The sequence below is a fragment of the Apium graveolens genome, chromosome 8 (assembly GCF_009905375.1).
Source record: "Apium graveolens cultivar Ventura chromosome 8, ASM990537v1, whole genome shotgun sequence".
NCBI classification, from domain to species: domain Eukaryota; kingdom Viridiplantae; phylum Streptophyta; class Magnoliopsida; order Apiales; family Apiaceae; genus Apium; species Apium graveolens.
The window spans coordinates 146,768,884-146,790,152 of NC_133654.1; the positions used below are offsets into that span (position 1 = coordinate 146,768,884).

Sequence of the window (21,269 nt, forward strand, 5' to 3'; positions counted from 1 at the left end):
GTCCAAATTATGTATCAAAAAACTAATTTAGTAATTTTATTTACTAATATACATCATATACTTATTTTAGCGATTTTATTGCATGCAGATGATCATTGTTATGCAAAAATAAGGAATTCATGAATTACATATAATTACAACATCGGAATAGGGTGTCTTATAAGATTAAATAACATCATATTAAGTTCTAGGTAAGTTCCCTTTTATGCTTTTAGCTAAAAGAAGGTTATCTTTGGCTAACCTAATTTCAATCTTTTGTATTTAAATTGTTCTATAAATCTTAATAAATCATTATAATGTAGTAATGCACAATAGGTATATAACACTAAAATTTTGATAGGAGAAATATTTGTTGACCTGTGAAACGTTTTAAGACCTCCTTATTGATAAGATAAACATCTTCATTTAATGGAGTCAGTATTGCACTGTCCCTGTAATATTCAGAGTCATTCTGGTTACATAATTGTGCATAAATTGTATCAATTATCACTTGCTTCCCATTATTTCCTGGATCAATGCTTAATTCAGGTGAAATTTTAACCCAGGTTGGCTCGTTTCCTTCAACGGATGCAACTGCAGGAACTTGCCCATCACCAACACCAATAACCCAATCAGCATATGAAATTTTTTGACCAGAAATTGTGACCGGCGGAACACCAGATTCTATTCTCATATTTTCATCTAATGTAAAAACTTTACAATGATTCCATAAGTAAGATCTATTAACAGAAGCCATGACAATATCTTCACGTCCCTTTTTAGGCAAAACTGGAAGGATCTGTCTAAAATCACCACCGAGTAACACTGTCTTCCCTCTAAATGGTTTGTCCAGGTTGCTCACGTCTTTGTGTCGCATGAGATCGCGAAAAGATCTGTGAATGGATTCAAAAACATGTTTATGGTTCATTAGGGCCTCGTCCCAGATTATTAGGTCAGATTGTACAATCAGCTCTGCCAAAAAGGACTTTTGTTTTATATCATACGTACTATTTTCATTAATGTCTATCGGTATCTTGAATCTCGAATGAGCAGTTCTGCCTCCCTGAATTAACAGCGATGCAATTCCAGATGACGCAACTGCAAGAATTATTTTCACTTCTGATCTAAGGTTGTCAATGATAGTCTTCCATAAAAAAGTCTTTCCTGTACCTCCGTATCCATACACAAAATATAAACCTCCCCTTTTATCCCTAACATTGTCTACAACAATTTGGAAAACATCTCTTTGTCTTTCATTTAACATCGTAAGACATTTATTTCCTTCGACTGCTAATACATGCCTATCATACATACACTCTTCATATAAAATAGTGTTCATACTTTGTTGTTGCAAATCTTTATCTAGTTTTGGCAAAGTTGGAAAATCAGCCACCGATTTACCTCTCTTTCTCAACTGCAATTCAATATCAAATAATGTAAGGCATTCAATTTGCTCGTCACTAATAACAAAATTATGCCTCGGATAATTTTTCCTTTGTTTATGCTCAATATCATTAGAGAAAGTTTTCCAATATTTTTCCCACAAAGCTCTCACATCGGAAATATCACAAAATAATAGGAGTGTAACAAATAACTCACGCAATTGAGCACCTATTTGATGAACAGAAGCATCTGTAATGGCATTGTGCCATTCATCATCACACTCTAGAAGACCATGGTGAAAGCAAGCTTTTTTGTAGGTGTTACAGATAACATTGTTAACTGTCCGGATATCTTTATAAGAGGTTGCCCCTCGTACAATGTTTAACAACATTCTTAAATAGAACCTCTCACCTGCGTTGATTATATTAATTCAAACTCAAAAGAAATTGCAATAACAATATATATTTTAATAAATTGGAAACTACATTGTTTATATACTATTCAACAAATCTGAGGCACTAATTGGTTTCAGCTATTAAAAAATTGATGTAATTTAACACACAAAAATTTTATATCAATATAATGGACTTGTATAATATCCAGTAACCATGCAATTGATTAGATAACTTAATTACATTTAATAGCCATAAATCTACTCTTAACTAAGTGTGCACAATTTTTATGTGTTTGGTTGTTTGACAGAAATGTATATATACAGGCATAAATCTAAAGATGGCATTCATAGTGATCTTCAGTTACATTAAATAAATATATATATATTTAATGTCTTATGCTATAAACTATTAATGTCATTCACAAAAATTTAACAATATTTTAAAGCTCATAAGATAACAGTTGGTTGCAATATGTTATACCAGAACTTAATACTATTAAGTTAAAATTAAATAAATATTATAAAGCAACTAAACTTACCGGCTGTAGGGTGCATGTATATCAAATGACCAACCATGTATATATTATTTTTTCTACGCTTCCAAACTTTGTTAGTATTATCCCATAAGAATTTTTCGGGAAACTCTACAAATGTTAGCCCTCTTGCAATTGGATCTATAATATTTATGCGAAGCCACTGAACAAACATAGTTACTTCTGGATTTATTCTGTCAATGACTGATGGTAATGACTCATCATCTTTAAAACAAACTTGTTGCTCATTTTCCAAATGAAAAAGCAATTTTGTAACAACTGGCTTTCGATAGTGAATAGGAAATTTGAAGATACGCCAACATGCCTCTGCAGAAGAAAGATAACGACATGCTATGTAATCATCCACTTCATTAGAAACTATATTACATTTATCTTCTGCAGAATCGACATCCTTGCATTTTCCAATTGCAATAGTTGCTCTGTCAGGACCTTTTGTTACATACTTAAACATATACTTAATCAACCGTCCTTGATTGTACCATTCTATATTTATATGAGCCTGATACTTTACAGTAAGTCCTCTGTTGTATGGCACAACGAACCTAAAAAGAAATAAGTTGTGTTAAAATCAAAATCCGAATACTAACACTTTTAAAACATATAGGGATCATAAAATTGATTTATTAAAAATTCAGCACCTGTTATCTACTTTAATATCCTTCAACTGTATTGTATGTTTATTATCTCTTCTTCTATAAATAGGATAACCATCTGCGTCAATAGTAGTTTCACTCCTGAATTCCTTTGGGTAGAACTTGGTACATTGATCATCCCGCATGCAAGCACAATTTTTATTATATGATCCACAAGGACCATGAATCATATATTTTTGAAATAGTCTCATATCCAATGGGATCGGTTTCCTGATCTGGAATTTCAGCAAATATTAGATGAACAATTTCGTCAGTTGAGTGGCATTTGTCAGATTCCTCAAGCCAAATAATTATGTGTGCATGAGGCAAACCCCTCTTCTGGAATTCAATTGTATATGCAACTGCATAAGATATTTTGAAATTAGAATTAAACATGTAAATTAAAGCAAATAAATACGATATCATCAATTGATAACAACAAATTACAAATTGTTAATGCATTTAATAAGTGTGTCATGAACATATTACAAACAATATGCTATTTACTACAATAAAATTTAAGACACATTAAGACAATAGAATTATATATTTGCAGCTAGAACAATGTACTATAGCATTTAAGTTTTTGACTATTTATTTTGAAATTGGTAATCTGTTTCAGTAAAGCAAACATTACTTTAGTTTCCTGTTATAATAAATTTAATGAGTAAGGTTCCAATTTAAGTGAGTATCGATACGCAATGCAAATAAATGATCAATAATTCCGTAATAAATGCTAATGCTAATACAAAATTGCTCGGTCATTTACACCAACCAAAGTTGTTATATAAGTTTTTACATTTTAGCTGTTATGTGTATAATATCTTAAAGATATAACCAAAGAACATAAATACAATATAACTATTTTTAAATATACAATACATTTACAATATAACCTTTTTGTGTATGATATTTGACAGATAAAATTTACATAGACACATTAAGATAATAGAATTATATATTTGCAGCCACAACAATGTAATATGGCATTTAAGGAGCCAATACACAAATAGAACTAACTATTAATATGATATCATGAATCATGTAAACGCTGATCAATGATTGGTGAAGGTTGCTTTAATTAATTATTTTCTGAGCATAAAAAATAAGTTGATTTACATTACATTTTAAAGCAAGTGAACATAAAAGCCACGTTTAATCTTTTTCCTGATATCCCTTTGTAATTTTCTATTATGTAAGATTCAATATTAAAAAGAAAATAAATATTTATACATTTATGTAATTCTAAATTATAAGTGACACAAAGTAAAAAAATATGAGTTGGTGTTGAGAAAATTATTTTTAACATGTAAAGAAGGCCATCCTTTTCAATAAAAAGCTCATAAAATACCTCCAATCACTTTTCCAAGAACATGTTTTTTGGTCAAATCTTCCAATAGCAAGTCCAGCTTAATCTTAAATACTCTAGCCAAAATATCGGGTCTCTCGGCCGGAGTACAATGCGGTATCTTATCACAAAAATCTTTTATTTCAGGCCATTGGGGGTTACATGTAAATATAATAAACAAATCAGGGCTGCCAAATCTTCTACAAATAGCCATACAATCCTGATAATTTTGCTGCATGTAACATGGGCTGCAAGTAAATGAGGATGGTAGTACGATCCTTTTTCCTACTGTAGTAGCATCAGTATCCCCTTTATTCACAGAATCCACAATGTTATTGTACAAATTAGATCTTAAAATTGATTGATTCTTTAAAACCCATCCAAGTCTTGTGTGTTCAATACATGTCCATGCATCGACCACAAACTGCAAAAATAACCGCCCCCCCACAAATAAAGTATGACCTTCGTTATCTCTATATTGAAGCCTAAAACAATAGTACTCGAATACTCAGTTAATCTCTTTCATTTTCTGACTTTCTATTTACACCTGCATGTAATATGTCAATCCTATAACCATCTTCTCCATACGGGAATAATAATGGGTATTGCAAGGACATATAACATAGATGTAGTACTGAAATTCTTTGCAAGTTGCCATCCCTAGTTTGTACTAATATATCCCTACCATCAGTTAGATTATCATTCACAATCAAAGCTACAAATTCGTATGCATTGGTTGGAATATTATTATCTCGACCATCCGTTTCTCGATTTGCAATCAAATGCAACTATGCTGGAGCAATGTCAAGTTCGTTGAATCTACCTCTAACATCTTGATAAATATGTACTAAAGCATTCTCTCGATTCATCATTGCAGATAGAGATTCAGTTATTTCTACATCAAGTCTATTATCACCATTTGGAAAATTTAAACGCTCCTCCAATTGTGGGTGATTATCATACATGTAAATCTGTGAAAAAATTGCTTTTTCGAAACTTGTCGGGCTTAGTGATCCAATTTGATGATAAACTTCACCAAATACCCGATAAACATATGGACCACCACCGTTATTTATTCCTCTATCTACATTAGCTCCCACAGAGGTAAATGCAAATGCATTATTGTATAATTGCAAAGATTTGCGAAAGGTTGGACCCTTTTTATTAGTCCCTTCTAGCAATGACTTCAATTCTGGAGGTGTTTTTTTTAATAATGGTAAACGTACTTTTCCATTACCATAACACAAAGAAAACTTATCTGAATTTTTTCATTGATGTTGTTTTGTTTGCTCAAGCCTCCACATTAGAGCCCCACAGTCACAACAGATTTTATCAGGATGACCTGTATCTAGTATTTCATCGCTCAATGCTGCATTAATAAAAATTTACATATTACTACCCTCTGTGAATACTCCACCATACTAACGGAAACTCCAACCATTAAAATTTTGGAAATATAATAAAAATTACCAAATTTTTCTTTAGCGCTGTTTATTATACTTCTCATCCTCTTAATCAATGGAGGCAAACCTGCATCATTGGTAAATTGTTGACAAACATTCATAGGAAAATAATTTCTTTAGTCCAAATTACAAAGGTAACCTTTAAATTCAAGCAGTGGTCTAACAATCACTTTCGAAGCATCACATTTCATATTTGGAGCTGCATTATCTGCATATATGTAGCTCATTTATGTATATGGAAATATAAAATTTACTGGCAAATAGAAACAAATAGGTTAAAAAAAGCTTCATAACTTAAAAAAATATGACATGTAAATTGTACATAAAAAATATTGAATATATTTTAAGTATTAGCAAATTGATTTAGTGAAAAGACATTGTGATGAATAAGATTATTAATAAACTGTAAAAGTGAACTAGATGATGTTTTTCAATATGTGACTTAATTATTGAATATAATTTGAATTTTTACATTAATAACAAAAAGGTACATACATATGGTAGGTTTAGTGTACAAGGGAACTTCATAAAATAAAAAGAAACAACAATTGATATAATACCCTCCAAATCCGGGGTATAGATTTGGGGCATTATTAATATAAACTACTCACTAAACCTGCACAAGCAGAATATAAATATAATAATTACCCCAAACTACTGCTACTCAGGATCTTTTAAGGTTAAAAGTTAAAAACAAGAACGACACACTAACTTTATTACAAACCAGTTTAAAAATAATCTGTCTCAAGAACTCTCTTTGTTACAAAACTTTATTCTATCTACATTTCTCATCAATCAACTTTTATTCAAACCAACAATACTACTTATCCTGTTACACCTGATCTGCTAACTCAAAACTCTCTTCTGGGATAGGGATGAACACTCTTGGTATAAGAGGGTCCCGCTGCTTGACTCGCCTCTTGACTATGCGGGTTCTGATGGGTTTCATTCTCTACCTTGACTGAAAAATAATAAGAATAACAATAAAAGAGGGTGAGCCAAAATTGCTCAACAAGCCTGCAACAATATATGTAGTATCAAGAGAAAAATAAATGAATCGAATTTTGATGGTTTGAGCAACCATTTATATCTGTATAGAATAATAAAGTGCCATTACTGGCGAGTGCCAAATGAATAAGACTGGAAACAAGAACTAACTATACACTATAACCTGCTGATCTGACATGATACAGTGCAGATCTATACCCAACTGCATAGACCCAACCAACATAGAGAGTACTTAGGCAACTACGGCCTATTAATTAATGGTCTAGGAAAAACCCAGTCCGTATCATAACCATCCAGTCCAACGCTGAGCATCCGGAACAATCAGAATGCTTTTTATGTATCCTAACATCAGGATATATCAGAGTATATATAACAAGGGTAAAAGTATTGGAATATGAATAGAGGATTCAATAAATTGGGAGAAATTAAGAATCGAAATGGAATAGAAACAAGAATCAGTAATTGTGTATCGATGTATATGAACAATAATTATCAAAGTGTAACTGATATGGAAAGTGGGGTATATTTCACTATTCTGAATTTAGAATAGGGGAAAAACTTGTCTGGCGCGTACTTAACCTGGTTCAACTCACCGCCTTCGGTCCCCTGCTTGATCAGCCTTGCTGATACTGAATCAATCATAGAAAGGTAGTCATTTAGATAAATTACTACATTCGCGTATCTCAAATTAATACCACGTAACTCTTATAATCTACCCATGCGTTTCTATCCGACTCGCGTATATACACATATAATTATATAACACATAGGGTTCATATAATCACGTAAAGCACATAACACATAAGGCACATAATTGACTTTAGACTTATAAATATTTTTAAAATCGATACTAGACTCATACCTGTATTAACTAACCCTATTTGATTTTATTTATAATTTTTCAGGATTTATTTGACTCTATTCTACCCATATTAGGGCCTATAAACAATTAACTATCATAATACGACTCTCTTTCAGAAGAAATTATGATTCATCATTAATTTTATTAAATTCGTTGCATTTTTCCGAGTCTAGGGGTCTTTGTTTCACTCAAATCGGACTTACGGTTTAATTATTATGAATTAAACAAGATTTAATTAATTAATAATTAATTATAAATAATTAATTAGAATTAAATAATCCTTAATTATATTTTTAAATAATTATTTAATAATTATTATATTTTAAAATAATTAATCCATAATTATTAGGATTAATTACAATTTATTACAATTATTTACAAATTATTATCACTTACTCGATTAGATCGGTTATTTATAAATAAATAATCGATACAACTAATTGATACGCTATTTATCGAATAAACAATTATTAGTCGCACCATAATCTAATTCAACGGTCAACTACTCGTATAAATAAGAGCTACTCGCATTCCTTGTGTAATTATTAACTTATTATTACTGATAATTATAATTTATTACCACTTATACGATTAAATCGATCATCTGCATTTAATTATTCGATTCGAATAATTTTTACGATATTCCTCGAATAATTTACTATCGCTCTAATAATAATAATAATAATAATAATAATAATAATAATAATCCAACGTATCGTCCACTTACTCGCATAGGTACGAGTTACTCGTAATATTCAACTAATTGACGAGTTATTAATCATATTATTCAATTATTTTTAATCCTATTTAATAATCAATTACCTAATTATTAATTAATTAAATAACTAATAAATAATTAGATAAATAATTAAATAATTAATTAAATAATTAATTTCAAATTTCTAAATTAATAAAATAATTTAGAAATTATTAATAATTTTCAGATTTTAAATCTAATTTTTATTTAATTTTTAGAATTATTGAAAACTGATTTTGATTTAATAAAAATAAAATTAAATAATGAATTTACAGAAACACAACTCAGGGAACAGGATTTAGGTTTTGAAGATCGAACCCGGGTCGTACTCCGGGTCGAAACCGGGTCGAACCCGGTTCCTCAAGAACAGCCAAGCTGCCCAGAAAACCCGACGCCGGCGGGCTGTTTCCGGCGATTCAAACGGCAACCAAAACACGATTCTGCTTGATTCTTCTGCGACTCTCGTTCCCTAGCAACCCACAGTGATTCCCCTGCCTTCCTCCTCTTTCGTCCATCGACCACGACGCCGGGAAGCTCAAGAACGCCGCCGCCAAAACCAGCACCATATTCGACGAAATCGGTACTAATCAAATGCAAAAACGACGATCTACAAATCTATGTCACTTAAATTCATCATAACAAGCTCAATCAAAAACACCCAATTCAAGATTATATCTGAAAATAATGAATCTAAAATCGATTAATCCAAACACGAAATTGATAACAGAACTGAATAGAGAATTCAAAGAGCTTCAAATCGACTACTTATATGATTGAATCGGTCCACAGAAACACGTTCAAACTTTGATTTGATTCCAAGAACTCCAAACCCTAATTGTAGAGAATTGGGGATTTTCTTGAATTTTCTGATTTTTTTATGATTAATTAACTAATTAATTACTAATAATCAGCTATTTATATTTATGAAAAATAATACCCCCAAATAAAATTAAGGGGCTAATTACACATCTAATAAAGATATTTGGCCCCAATTTTTATAATTTTTGGGTATCAATAATGAATTTTTAAATATCCAATAAATACAAAATTAATGCTAAAAATTCCCAAAAAATATGAATATTACAAAAATACAAAGAAAAATGATGTATGATAATTTCATGATCATATAAAAATAAAAATGTGATTTTTTTGGGGCTTTTGTTACCCGAAGGGGTCCGGAAAAGTCATTTTTCGCTAAAAAGGTAAATTTGTAAAACATCTAGGGGTTCAGAATAGCGATATGGTATAGGTCATTTTTGGCAAAATAGGGCCAATGATTTTGTTTGAAATATGGGCTTTTAAAACACTGTTTGAGCCGTACGAAATTTGATATAAAATATATAACTTATGATAGAACACTCAATAAATATCTGAATCACATTCTGATCAAAACAGACGACACGTAGCACATAGCAATTAGGGTTTAATGACTCAACACATTTAATCATATAATAATACACATAATTTATCTTCATTATAATATAATACAAACGTAATTTTCTCGGTCGTTACATTCTATAACGACCCATGTATTTTTGAATTATCTAAATATGTGATTATTATGGAAATAATTAAATAAAATATGTGTATTGGTTTTGACCGGTATGTGTTGTTTTATTTTTTATCTAGGTGCGATTTATGATGTACCGGGTAGTTCGCGTGATTAATTAAGGAATTGTATTGAATTGTTTCACTTTTAAAGTGGATATAATGCAAATTTATTTGTATAAATATTTGAAGTGTCTCTAAAATTGTTTTTATAATTTTATAATTACAATAATTATTTTTAGGATTTTATAAAATTGAGAAATCAATATTTTATTGATTATTTATCTTTAAATGATTTTCCGATTTCTTTTACTCATAAAACCCGTATTTAATTCCAGAGTTTCTTAAAAATAAAAAAAATTCATATTTTTCTAAGTTTATAATATTCTGAGAATTTTAAAATTATTTTGAAAATTTTCGGGATTAAGTTCACCCGCGCGTTGTTTCGTTTATTTGTTAAAAGCGGGTATAAAGTGCGTTTTAGAAATTATTTTAAATTTACGAAATTTACGTTTTTATTTACTTTGGGATATTTCTAACATTTTAAGATTATTTTCGTGATTTTCTGGATTTGTTTTAAGTGCGGCTCGGTTCGTTAATTGTGAAATACGGGTACGAGTTGCGTTTCAAAAGTGCTTTAAAAATCATGAAAATTTTGTTTTATTAATCTCGGGATATTTATAAAATTTTAAAACTAATTTGGTAATTTTTGATTAATATTTACCCATAAGTTGTTCTATTAATTGCGAACCGCGGGACGAAACCAGGCCACTCAGGGGATAATATCAGGTTAATTGATTCGTGTCACACTCTTATAACTTGAGTGTAACACGTGTTAATTGTTCAGGGGTTGTGAGGAAATTAAAAAAAAACAACAAAAACACAAGACATAAACACACACACGAACTCACCCCTCTCTGTTCCTTACCGACTCTCTCGTCTCAATCTCTCTACACTCGCTCTGTCTTTCTCTCCCTGTGTATTTCTTTTTCTCTCCTCGTGTTAGTTCCTCGGTGTGGGGAATTTCTTATCGCCGCCGCTGGGTTTTGCCAGCCGTCGCTGGTGATTTCTGGTTCACAGGCCTGGTTCCGTTTTTGTTCATTTGGTATATATACATACATATATGTATATTGTGTGTATATATGTGCATGTACAGTTGGATTTAGTGTTGTGTTACCCCTGTGTTTGGCTCCGGTTCAGTTACTTTCCGGCCTATTTCCTCCGGCCGTACAGTTATTTGCGATGTTGTGATTATTGATTTGGTCTTCTGTAATTGTGCATGAATATTGTTGACTGATTCCGTGATATTATAATTCGTGCGGGAATTTATTTTGTAATCGGGGAAATTAAGTTGGAAACCCGAAATTTATCGGGTACCCGTAATTTTACCGCCGTTGACGATGAACTTCGGTGAGTCAATGGTGGATGGTGATGACACGATTCTGAGTCCTAATATTTTTATTAAATCAAAGTCGTGTTGTGTTTTTATTCTGGATCGAAATAGTTAATTAGCAAATATTGAATCGTGATGGTTAAGTTGGTGGTGATTACTAAATTGTATCGGTGATTGGAATTTGCGAGTGTGATTGGTTGTCGTGTTTTAAATTGGATTGTTGTTGTTGAATTGACGTCGATTACTGTTTCGACGGGTAGTCCGATAAACAAAGGAGACGCTGCCCGATTTTCGGAAACTGAATTACGTAAATACGGGAGTGTATCCGAGGATTATCGGAACGTTGAGCGAGTATATGTAAATACATATATGTATGTTTTATACAGAACCTGATTGTATGTTGTGTTGTATGTTTTGTCCAAAACACTGTAACCCTAATTTCGTAAAATGACGAGTATACGTATTTTCTAAAAATGAACAATGGATTGATTTAGAGAATGTGAACTTTAATTGTTGTCTGTGTTATTCTAATACGAATAATTATGAGACGGGTTTGAATATCGTTCGGTAAGAATTAGTATCGAGGATATGTCAAGCATACCTAGACGTCTAATGTAGGGTATTTCGACCCTGTAGGTTATAGTCGGGAACCTGAAAGTGGACGATGGACTAAAGATAACCTAGTGGTTAGTTGATGAGCTCAGTAGAGTTTCAACAGAAAGACCTGAGTGTCAAAGTCGAATCCAATGGGATCTAGTGGTTGGACGTTAGAGCCTGAGTAGCAGAGTCGGCTCAGAGTTGATCAGTAATAGTTGTAAAGCCTTGTAAGGCAAGTATTTATGAACTTTTCTTCAAGATATATTACCAATATTTTTGAACTGTTTCATAACATGTTGCTATTATTAAACATAACTCCTATTTTATAATGCATGTGCTTTAAACTATTTACCCTTGAACCCTGATTCTTTCTTGATCTTGAGCCGTAAGCCTTATTCTTTGCAAACCATCATTTGTTGATACACTATTTCGGAAATCCAAGGATTAAATCGTATGGATACCTCAGATACCAAACCACACAGATATGATACTACTCCCTAAATTTTTATTACCAAACACCAAACACTGGAAGAAAATTGTTTGAAAACACATAAACTTTTATACCCCAACCAATCCTTATAACATCAAAGAACTATACCTTGAAAAAAATCATTACTGAACTAATACCTGATGCTTTTACAAACTGAAAACCGTTTCTTTTACATATCCAGATATACCCTTGTGATACTCATGAATCGTATTACGTTTTTATACCAATGCTTTATTGCTGTTGATTATGATCTGGCTTATTGAATTACATTGTTTATTATACTGAATTATTTTAGAATTGGATAGTTTTCTTTATGTGGACCAGATTCGTGGTCAGACCAGATTCGTGGTCGAATTAGGCCAATGTGTGCCTTGGATCCAGTTCGTAAGAGCAGAGCTATGTGTTTCGCTCGGGGTTAGTGCGTGACTGATCAACAGCCTAACCTTGGTTTTCAAAACTTAAAATGAATATCCAATTCTAATGACTAGTTGAAAAGAACCTTGATTCCTCTGAATCATCTCATTTGATCATTGTTTAACCTCAGTTATCATTATTGTGACTTGCTGAGCTAGTTAGCTCACTCTTGCGAAATTTTTATTTATTTTACAGTTAAAAATGATATGGTCGATAAAGAAGTTCCTTAGTCCAAAGTGCGGGCTAAGGTTCCAGTTTGAGTTGGATTGAGCTAGCAGGAGCTTCATACAGTGGAGAGATAGTACGATTGTAAGAAAAACTTTATCATCAATTGTAAGTTAAGTCAGTCGGGATTGGTACAATGTAATAAATTAAGGTTGTGGCTTGTTTTCATACTTTAACCTGTTGCGATCCGTGGTTTTGTGAAGCAGGGTCATTATATATAATATTTCTTATACAGGTTGATATATTGTGTTTGTGTTGTGGACCCCAAACTTCTAACCCGGGTTTGGAGGACGCCACACATCCCCCCCTAACGGGATTCTGTCATCAGAATCACACTATTTAAATAACTGAGGATACTTTTCTAACATATCACTCTCGAGTTTCCAAGTTAATTCTTCAACCACTGGATTTCTCCATAAAACTCTCTCTAATGGTACAGACTTATTCCTTAATACCCTCTATTGCCGATCTAAAATTCTTATCCGCTGCTCTATATACGACAAATCTGCCTGAAGTTCTATTGGCTTATATTCTATTACATGCCTTGTATCATGATTGTACTTCTTAAGCATAGATACATGAAATACATTATGAATATGCTGCATATGAGGTGGTAAAGCTAATTCGTACGCCACTTTTCCGACTTTCTTCAAAATTTCGAATGGTCCAACATAGCGAGGTTTTAATTTGCCTTTGTTGCCAAACCTAGTTAATCTCTTCCATGGCGATACTTTTAGCAGTACATGTTCCCCTTCTTGATAGTCCACATCTTTTCTAGATAGATCTGCATATTTACGCTGTCGATTTTGCGCTGCTTCAAGTCGCTTTCGGATAAGTTCTACTTTTTCCTTGGTCTGCTGAATCAGTTCTGGACCTAGAATCTAGCGTTCTCCAACTTCATCCCAACATATAGGTGATCTGCATTTTCTCCCATATAAAGCTTCATAAGGTGGCATCCCGATACTCGCTTGATAACTGGTATTGTAAGAAAATTCCACTAGCGGTAGATGTTCATCCCAATTGCCCTCAAAATCTATTGCGCATACACGTAGCATATCTTTAATTATCTAAATAGTTCTTTCACTTTGTCCGTCTGTCTTTGGATGGTAAGTAGTACTCATGTTCAACTTGGTTCCTAGACATTCTTGGAATTGTCTCCGGAATCTTGAATTAAATCGGGGATCTCGATCTGACACAATAGATACGGGTACTCCATGACGCATTACGATTTCCTTGAGATATAAGTGTACTAACTTGTCCAGTGAAAACCTTTCGTTGATCAGAAGGAAATGTGCTGACTTCATTAATCGATCAATTATAACCCAAATTACATCGTGATTTGCTTTCGTCCTTGGAAGTCCCACTACAAAATCCATGGCTAAGTGCTCCCATTTTCATTTTGGAATATCTAGTGGTTGTAGTAATCCGCTCGGGCGTTGATGTTCAGTTTTCACTCTTTGGCACGTATAACACTTACTAACCCATTTCGCTATTTTTTCTTCATATTTGGCCACCAAAAGTTTTCCTTCATATATCTGTACATCTTTGTGCTTCCCGGATGAATTGAATATCTTGAACTATGCGCGTCTCGTAAAATTTCCGCTTTCAATTTCGGTACGTTAGGTATCCAAATTCTCGAAGCAACTCGAAAAATTCCTTTGGCATCCTTCTGACTGGTAATCTCTTCTCCTGTCAATTGTCGATTTCCTGATCCATTACTTCTTCTTGACACCTTCTTATTTTCTCCAATAGTTCCGGCTGAAAAGTCATAGCGTAAATCATTTCAATAGAGCTTTCTGGAACACGAACTTCAATCTCCAGTTTATCGAATTCCTTAATTAAGTCTTCTGAAGATGTTAACAGGTTCAATCGTTCCTTTTGACTTAACGCATCTGCTACTACATTGGCCTTGCCTGGATGATAATTGATTGAAACGTCGTAATCCTTGATTAACTCTAGCCAGCGTCACTGTCGCATATTGAGTTCCTTCTGTGTGAAAATATACTTCAAGCTTTTATGGTCCGTGTTAATCTCACATCTTTTACCGTATAAATAATGTCTGCAGAGTTTTAATGTGAATATAATTGCTGCTAGTTCGAGATCGTGTGTCGGATATTTCTGTTCATGCGGCTTTAATTTTTTTGAAGCATATGCGATCACGTTGCCATGTTTCATCAAGACGCATCCTAATCCTCGATAAGAAGCGTCACTATATATGACAAAATCTCCCTGATCGTCAGGTAAAACCAGTATAGGTGCGGTTACTAATCGATTCTTCAACTCTTGGAAACTTGCTTCACATTTCTCGTTCCATTCGAACTTTGTATTCGTGTCAACTTCGTCAATGGGGTGGCTATCTTTGCAAAATTCTTAACAAATCTTCTGTAGTAACCTGCTAATCCCAAGAAACTTCTGACTTCCGTTGGAGTCTTTGGTCTTTCCCAATTTAGAATAGCTTCAATCTTTGCTGGATCCACTTGAATTCCTTCAATACTGATGACGTGTTCTAAAAATTGCACTTCCTTCAACCAAAATTCACATTTTGAAAATTTCGCATAGAGCTGTTCCTTTCGTAATGTCTCCAGTGTCGTTCTTAAATGCGCTGCATGTTATTCTTCCGTCTTCGAATAAATTAGGATGTCATCAATAAATACAATGATAAACTTATCCAGATACTTCTTGAATACTCGATTCATCAAATTCATAAATGCTGCAGGTGCATTAGTCGGTCCAAAAGCCATCACGAAAAATTCATAGTGTCCATACCTCGTTCTGAACACAGTCTTTTGAATATCTTCTGCCTTGATCTTTAAGTGATGATAACCTGATCGTAAGGCGATTTTCGAAAACCATGCCGCTCCTTTCAGTTGATCAAATAAGTCGTCGATGCGAGGCAAAGGATATTTATTCTTGATAGTTAACTTGTTCAGCTCACGATAATCAATACATAGTCGCATGCTACCATCCTTCTTTTTCACGAACAATACTGGTGCGCCCCATGGGGATACACTTGGCCTTATAATTCCTTTGTCGAGAAGATCTTGCAATTGCTTTGCTAATTCTTTCATTTCAACAGGTGTCATTCGATATGGAGCTTTTGAAATTGGTTCAGTCCCTGGTGCCAAATCAATAGTGAACTCGATTTCTCGATCCGGTGGTAATCCTGGAAGTTCATCTGGAAAGACATTGGGAAACTCACAAACTACAGGAATATCTTCAATCTTCGGGCTCTCTTTTTCAGTGTCCAACACGTAGGCTAAATATGCTTGATATCCTTGACATAGCAATCATTTTGTCTGCATTATTGTTAAGAATCTCTGCTTTTGTTTTTCACCTTTAAATGTTACCGTAGTATCTTCTCTAGTCTGCAATTTCACCTTCTTATTTGCGCATTCAATCTGAGCATTATTACTAGCTAGCCAATCCATTCCTAAAATAATATCAAATTCTCCTAACCTGAAAGGTATCAATTCAACTGAGAAATGACATCTCCCTATCTCAATATCACAACCTGGACATACTCGATCTACCGTAACCTAATCATCATTTGCTAATTTTATGACTAGCACTTCATCTAACCACTGAACCTCACAATCTATCTTAGAAATAAAATCTTCAGAAATAAAAGATCTCGTAGCTCCTAAATCAATCAATACTTGAGCATTTACGGAATTTACAGGGAGCGTACCTGCAACCACATTTGGACTCTGTACAGCTTCCTTCATTGACATGTTGAAAGTCCTTGCTCTGGGTTGATTTTGTGGTGGTAGTGGGGGCGGAGGTAATGCTAAAACCCTTGGAATGCTAGCGGCCATTGCAACTCCTCTGCAGTCCTTGGCGATATGTCCTTTTCTTCCGTACTGGAAACAAGTGATCTCTGTATTTCCCATCGGACATTCTCCAGAATAGTGTCCCTTTTGCTTACACTTGAAACATGTGACATTTGGCTTGTTGCAAATCCCAGTATGCTTTTTACCACATGTTCTGCAATCAGGTACAAAAGGTCGAATAAGTTTTTGCTGATTTGGGGCTGAAAGTCGATTACCCGTCCTCTGGTTGCCCTGTTATGGTCTCCTGAAATTCACCTTTCCCCGAGCTTGAAATCCCGGCCTTCTGTTGAAACGATTCTGGGAATTTCCTGGTCCCTTCTCTTTCTGAGCTGCTTCACTCTCACCTTCAATAATCATGGCCTTCTGAACAACAGCCGTATAAGTCATCAGCTCAAATACTGCTACTCTGCTATGAATCCATGGTTTCAGTCCCTGCTGGAATCTCTTGGCCCGCTTTTCATCCGTATCCACTTGCTCAGGAATAAATCTGGCCAATTCAGTGAACATGATTTCATAATCTGCGATCGATAAATTGTCTTGCTTTAGTTCCAGGAACTTAATCTCCATCTGATTCTTCATGTAGCGAGGAAAATATTTTTCCAGGAAAAGATCAGTGAATCTATCCCAGGTCACCACACCTTCTCCTTCCAAAGCTTTCTTTGATTCCCACCAATAATATGCTTCGCCTTTCAGAAAGTAGCTGGCAAAATTCGTCTTCTGTACTTCTTCAACTTTAACCAACGTAAAAGCCTTTTCCATTTCCTTCAACCAAGCTCTCTCCTTTGTAGGATCTGTGGAACCGGCAAATTCCGGAGGCTTTACCGACTGAAATTGCTTGAAAGTAACTACAGGTGCTGCTGATGGTACTTGATGTCCTGGATGAGCGGTTTGATGTAGTATTTGTTGTTGAAACTGCTGCTGTTGCTGTTGCATCTATTGCTCCATCATCAGCATCTGCTGTTGCATAAGATGAAACATCTGATCCATATGATTTTTATCATTTTGGCCCTCGGTATTTCCGTTAGACGAGTTGGGTCTCGCTTTTCTTTTAGGTGCCATATTTCTGATAATAAAACAATGAGTTCTTTTAATAACAATTTACTAAACAGGTGATATAGAATATAAACAGTCTTTATAATATTAAAACAGCGTTAAAACAGTTGACATGGGGAAGAAAACAATTTATCAAACATCTAAATAAGTGAGTAAAAACAATGCGATGTTTAAATAAATCATTTTAAAATAATTTTAAAAATTTTGTAAACATAATGGTACAACATGATTGTAAATAAAATAATATTTTAAAATATACAACAGTAAAATAGTAAAATAAATGTAAATGCTTAAATGACTGGAAAATAAAATAAAGAAAATGTGAAAAGGTTCATCTTATATATATATGGGTAGGACACCAGCTGAAGGTGTCAATGCTTGATACAAAAGTCTATAATATGTCAGTCGTACTGCTACTGCTATCAGTCAAAACTAGTAGCTACACTCATACAAACTAGCCATACAATACTATGATGCATCTATCTACAGATAATATACAAGATACAACACTCCACTGTCTGCTGAGATCAGAATCCCGGTGGCACACGGCTCAGCTCCTCCTGTAAAGCCTCTAATACTGCCTCTGTGAGTCTCATCGCCCTGCGGCTGCCTCTGTACGTATGTCTTGCTGCCTCAAGTCAGTAAGCTCCTGAGAACCAGCCCTATAGATCTGGCATAGTCTCTCCCTCAAGATGTAGTCTGGTTGTAGTGCTCGAACTAGACCGTCCTCATGTGTCTCAAACAACCCAAGAATCACCCTACACTGATCCTTCCATCTAACCCTCTCCTCTCTCTCTGACTGGTACCGCTGATATGAAACTGTGCGAGGCTTACGAAGATTTGTACGGGAACCTTGAGAAGGCAATGGTAATGGCTGATCCACCACTACCTCATCCATAAACTCTGGCTGCGGGAACTGGTATACCCCGGGCACAGGGGCATAGACAGCTAGCGGTGCAGGAAATAAAACAGGCTGCTCCTGGGGTGCATATACAGGTGGCTCTAACTCTGGCTCCATCTAAGGAATCTCTGGAATCTCAAACTGTGGCACAGGAACCTGTGGCTCTAAGTCCTCCCACTGTGGAATGTCAACCATATCAGGAACATCAAACATCAGAAACTCTAATGGTGGAAAATCAGGTATCTCCGGCTCAAAATGCGGAAAGTAATCAATAAAATCTGATACCTCTGGGGCAGGTAACTGATCTGGTACTGGACCCTGTGGTAGGGGTGGATGTGGTGGTAATGGAGGAAAAACCTGTAGTGATGCTGGGGCTAGTACTGGTGCTGCTACTGGGTCTGACTCAGTCCGCTCCGCAGATGATGCTGAAGAAGCCATCTAATATACACAACAATAATAACGCAAGAACAATCAAATCACAATCCTAAAACTCATAACTTTTAATCACATAAACAAACAACCCTAACATTCTTACTTCTATCTTATATGATCTTCCTATCTTATCTTAACCCTAATATTCTTATTTTCAAGGGTCAAAACCTAAGCTCTGATGCCAACTATAACACCCTCCAAATCCGGGGTATAGATTTGGGGCATTATTAATATAAACTACTCACTAAACTTGCACAAGCGGAATATAAATATAATAATTACCCCGGACTACTGCTACTCAGGATCTTTTAAGGTTAAGAGTTGAAAACAAGAACGACACACTAACTTTATTACAAACCAGTTTAAAAATAACGTGTCTCAAGAACTCTCTTTGTTACAAACTTTATTCTATCTACATTTCTCATCAAACAACTTTTATTCAAACCAACACTACTACTTATCCTGTTACACCTGATCTGGTAACTCAAAGCTCTCTTCTTGGATAGGGATGAACACTCTTGGTATAAGAGGGTCCCGCTGTTTGACTCGATTCTTCACTATGCGGGTTCTGATGGGTTTCATTCTCTACATTGACTGAAAAATAATAAGAATAACAATAAAAGGGGGTGAGCCAAAATTGCTCAACAAGCCTGCAACAATATATGTAGTATCAAGAGAAAAATAAATGAATCGAATTCTGATGGTTTGAACAACCATTTGTATCTGTATAGAATAATAAAGTACCATTACTGGCGAGTGCCAAATGAATAAGACTGGAATCACGAACTAACTATGCACTATAACCTGCTGATCAGTCAGGATACAGTGCGGATCTATACCCAACTACATAGACCCAACCAACATAAGGAGTACTCAGGTAACTACGGCCTATTAATTAATGGTCTGGGTAAAACCCAGTCCGTATCGTAACCATCCAGTCTAACGCTGAACATCCGGAACAATCAGAATGCTTTTGATGTATCCCAACATCAGGATATATCAAAGTATATATAACAAGGGTAAAAATATTAGAATATGAATAAAGGATTCAATAAATTGGGAGAAATCAAGAATCGAAATGGAATAGAAACAAGAATCAGTAATTGTGTATCAGTGTATATGAACAATAATTATCAAAGTGTAACTGATATGGAAAGTGGGGTATATTTCACTATTCTGAATTTAGAATAGGGGAAAAACTTACTACATATGCGTATCTCAAATTGATACCACGTAACCCTAATAATCTACCCATGCGTTTATATCTGACTCGCGTATATACACATATAATTATATAGCACACAGGGTTCATATAATCACGTAAAACACATAAGGCACATAATTGATTTTGGACTTATAAATATTTTTAGAATCGATACTAGACTCATACCTGTATTAACTAACCCTATTTGATTTTATTTATAATTTTTCAGGATTTATTTGACTCTATTCTACCCATATTAGGGCCTATAAACAATTAACTATCATAATACGACTCTCTTTCAGAAGAAATTATGATTCATCATTAATTTTATTAAATTCGTTGCATTTTTCCGAGTCTAGGGGTCATCGTTTCACTCAAATCGGACTAACGGTTTAATTATTATGAATTAAACAAGATTTAATTAATTAATAATTAATTATAAATAATTAATTAGAATTAAATAATCCTTAATTATATTTTTAAATAATTATTTAATAATTATTATATTTTAAAATAATTAATCTCTAATTATTAGGATTAATTACAATTTATTACAATTATTTACAAATTATTATCACTTACTCGATTAGATCGATTATTTACAAATAAATAATCGATACAACTAAATGATACGCTATTTATCGAATAAATAATTATTAGTCGCACCATAATCTAATTCAAGGGTCAACTACTCATATAAATATGAGTTACTCGCATTCCTTGTGTAATTATTGACTTATATTACTGATAATTATAATTTATTACCACTTATACGATTAAATCGATCATCTGCATTTAATTA

The 21,269-nt window shown here is 33.9% G+C and overlaps 1 protein-coding gene across 1 annotated transcript; it reads right to left on the reverse strand.

Annotated features, from left to right (window-relative positions):
• Positions 1-325: 325 nt before the first annotated feature.
• On the reverse strand, positions 326-18,948 carry LOC141680051 (uncharacterized). Its single transcript, XM_074486380.1, has 10 exons — positions 18,530-18,948; positions 8,749-8,987; positions 5,893-5,961; positions 5,761-5,820; positions 5,633-5,659; positions 5,139-5,515; positions 4,294-4,714; positions 3,124-3,304; positions 2,296-2,852; positions 326-1,773 (listed from the first exon to the last, which is right to left on the reverse strand). The coding sequence occupies exons 1-10, from the start codon at positions 18,946-18,948 to the stop codon at positions 326-328; spliced, it is 3,798 nt and encodes a 1,265-aa protein (XP_074342481.1).
• Between the last annotated feature and the right edge of the window lie 2,321 nt (positions 18,949-21,269).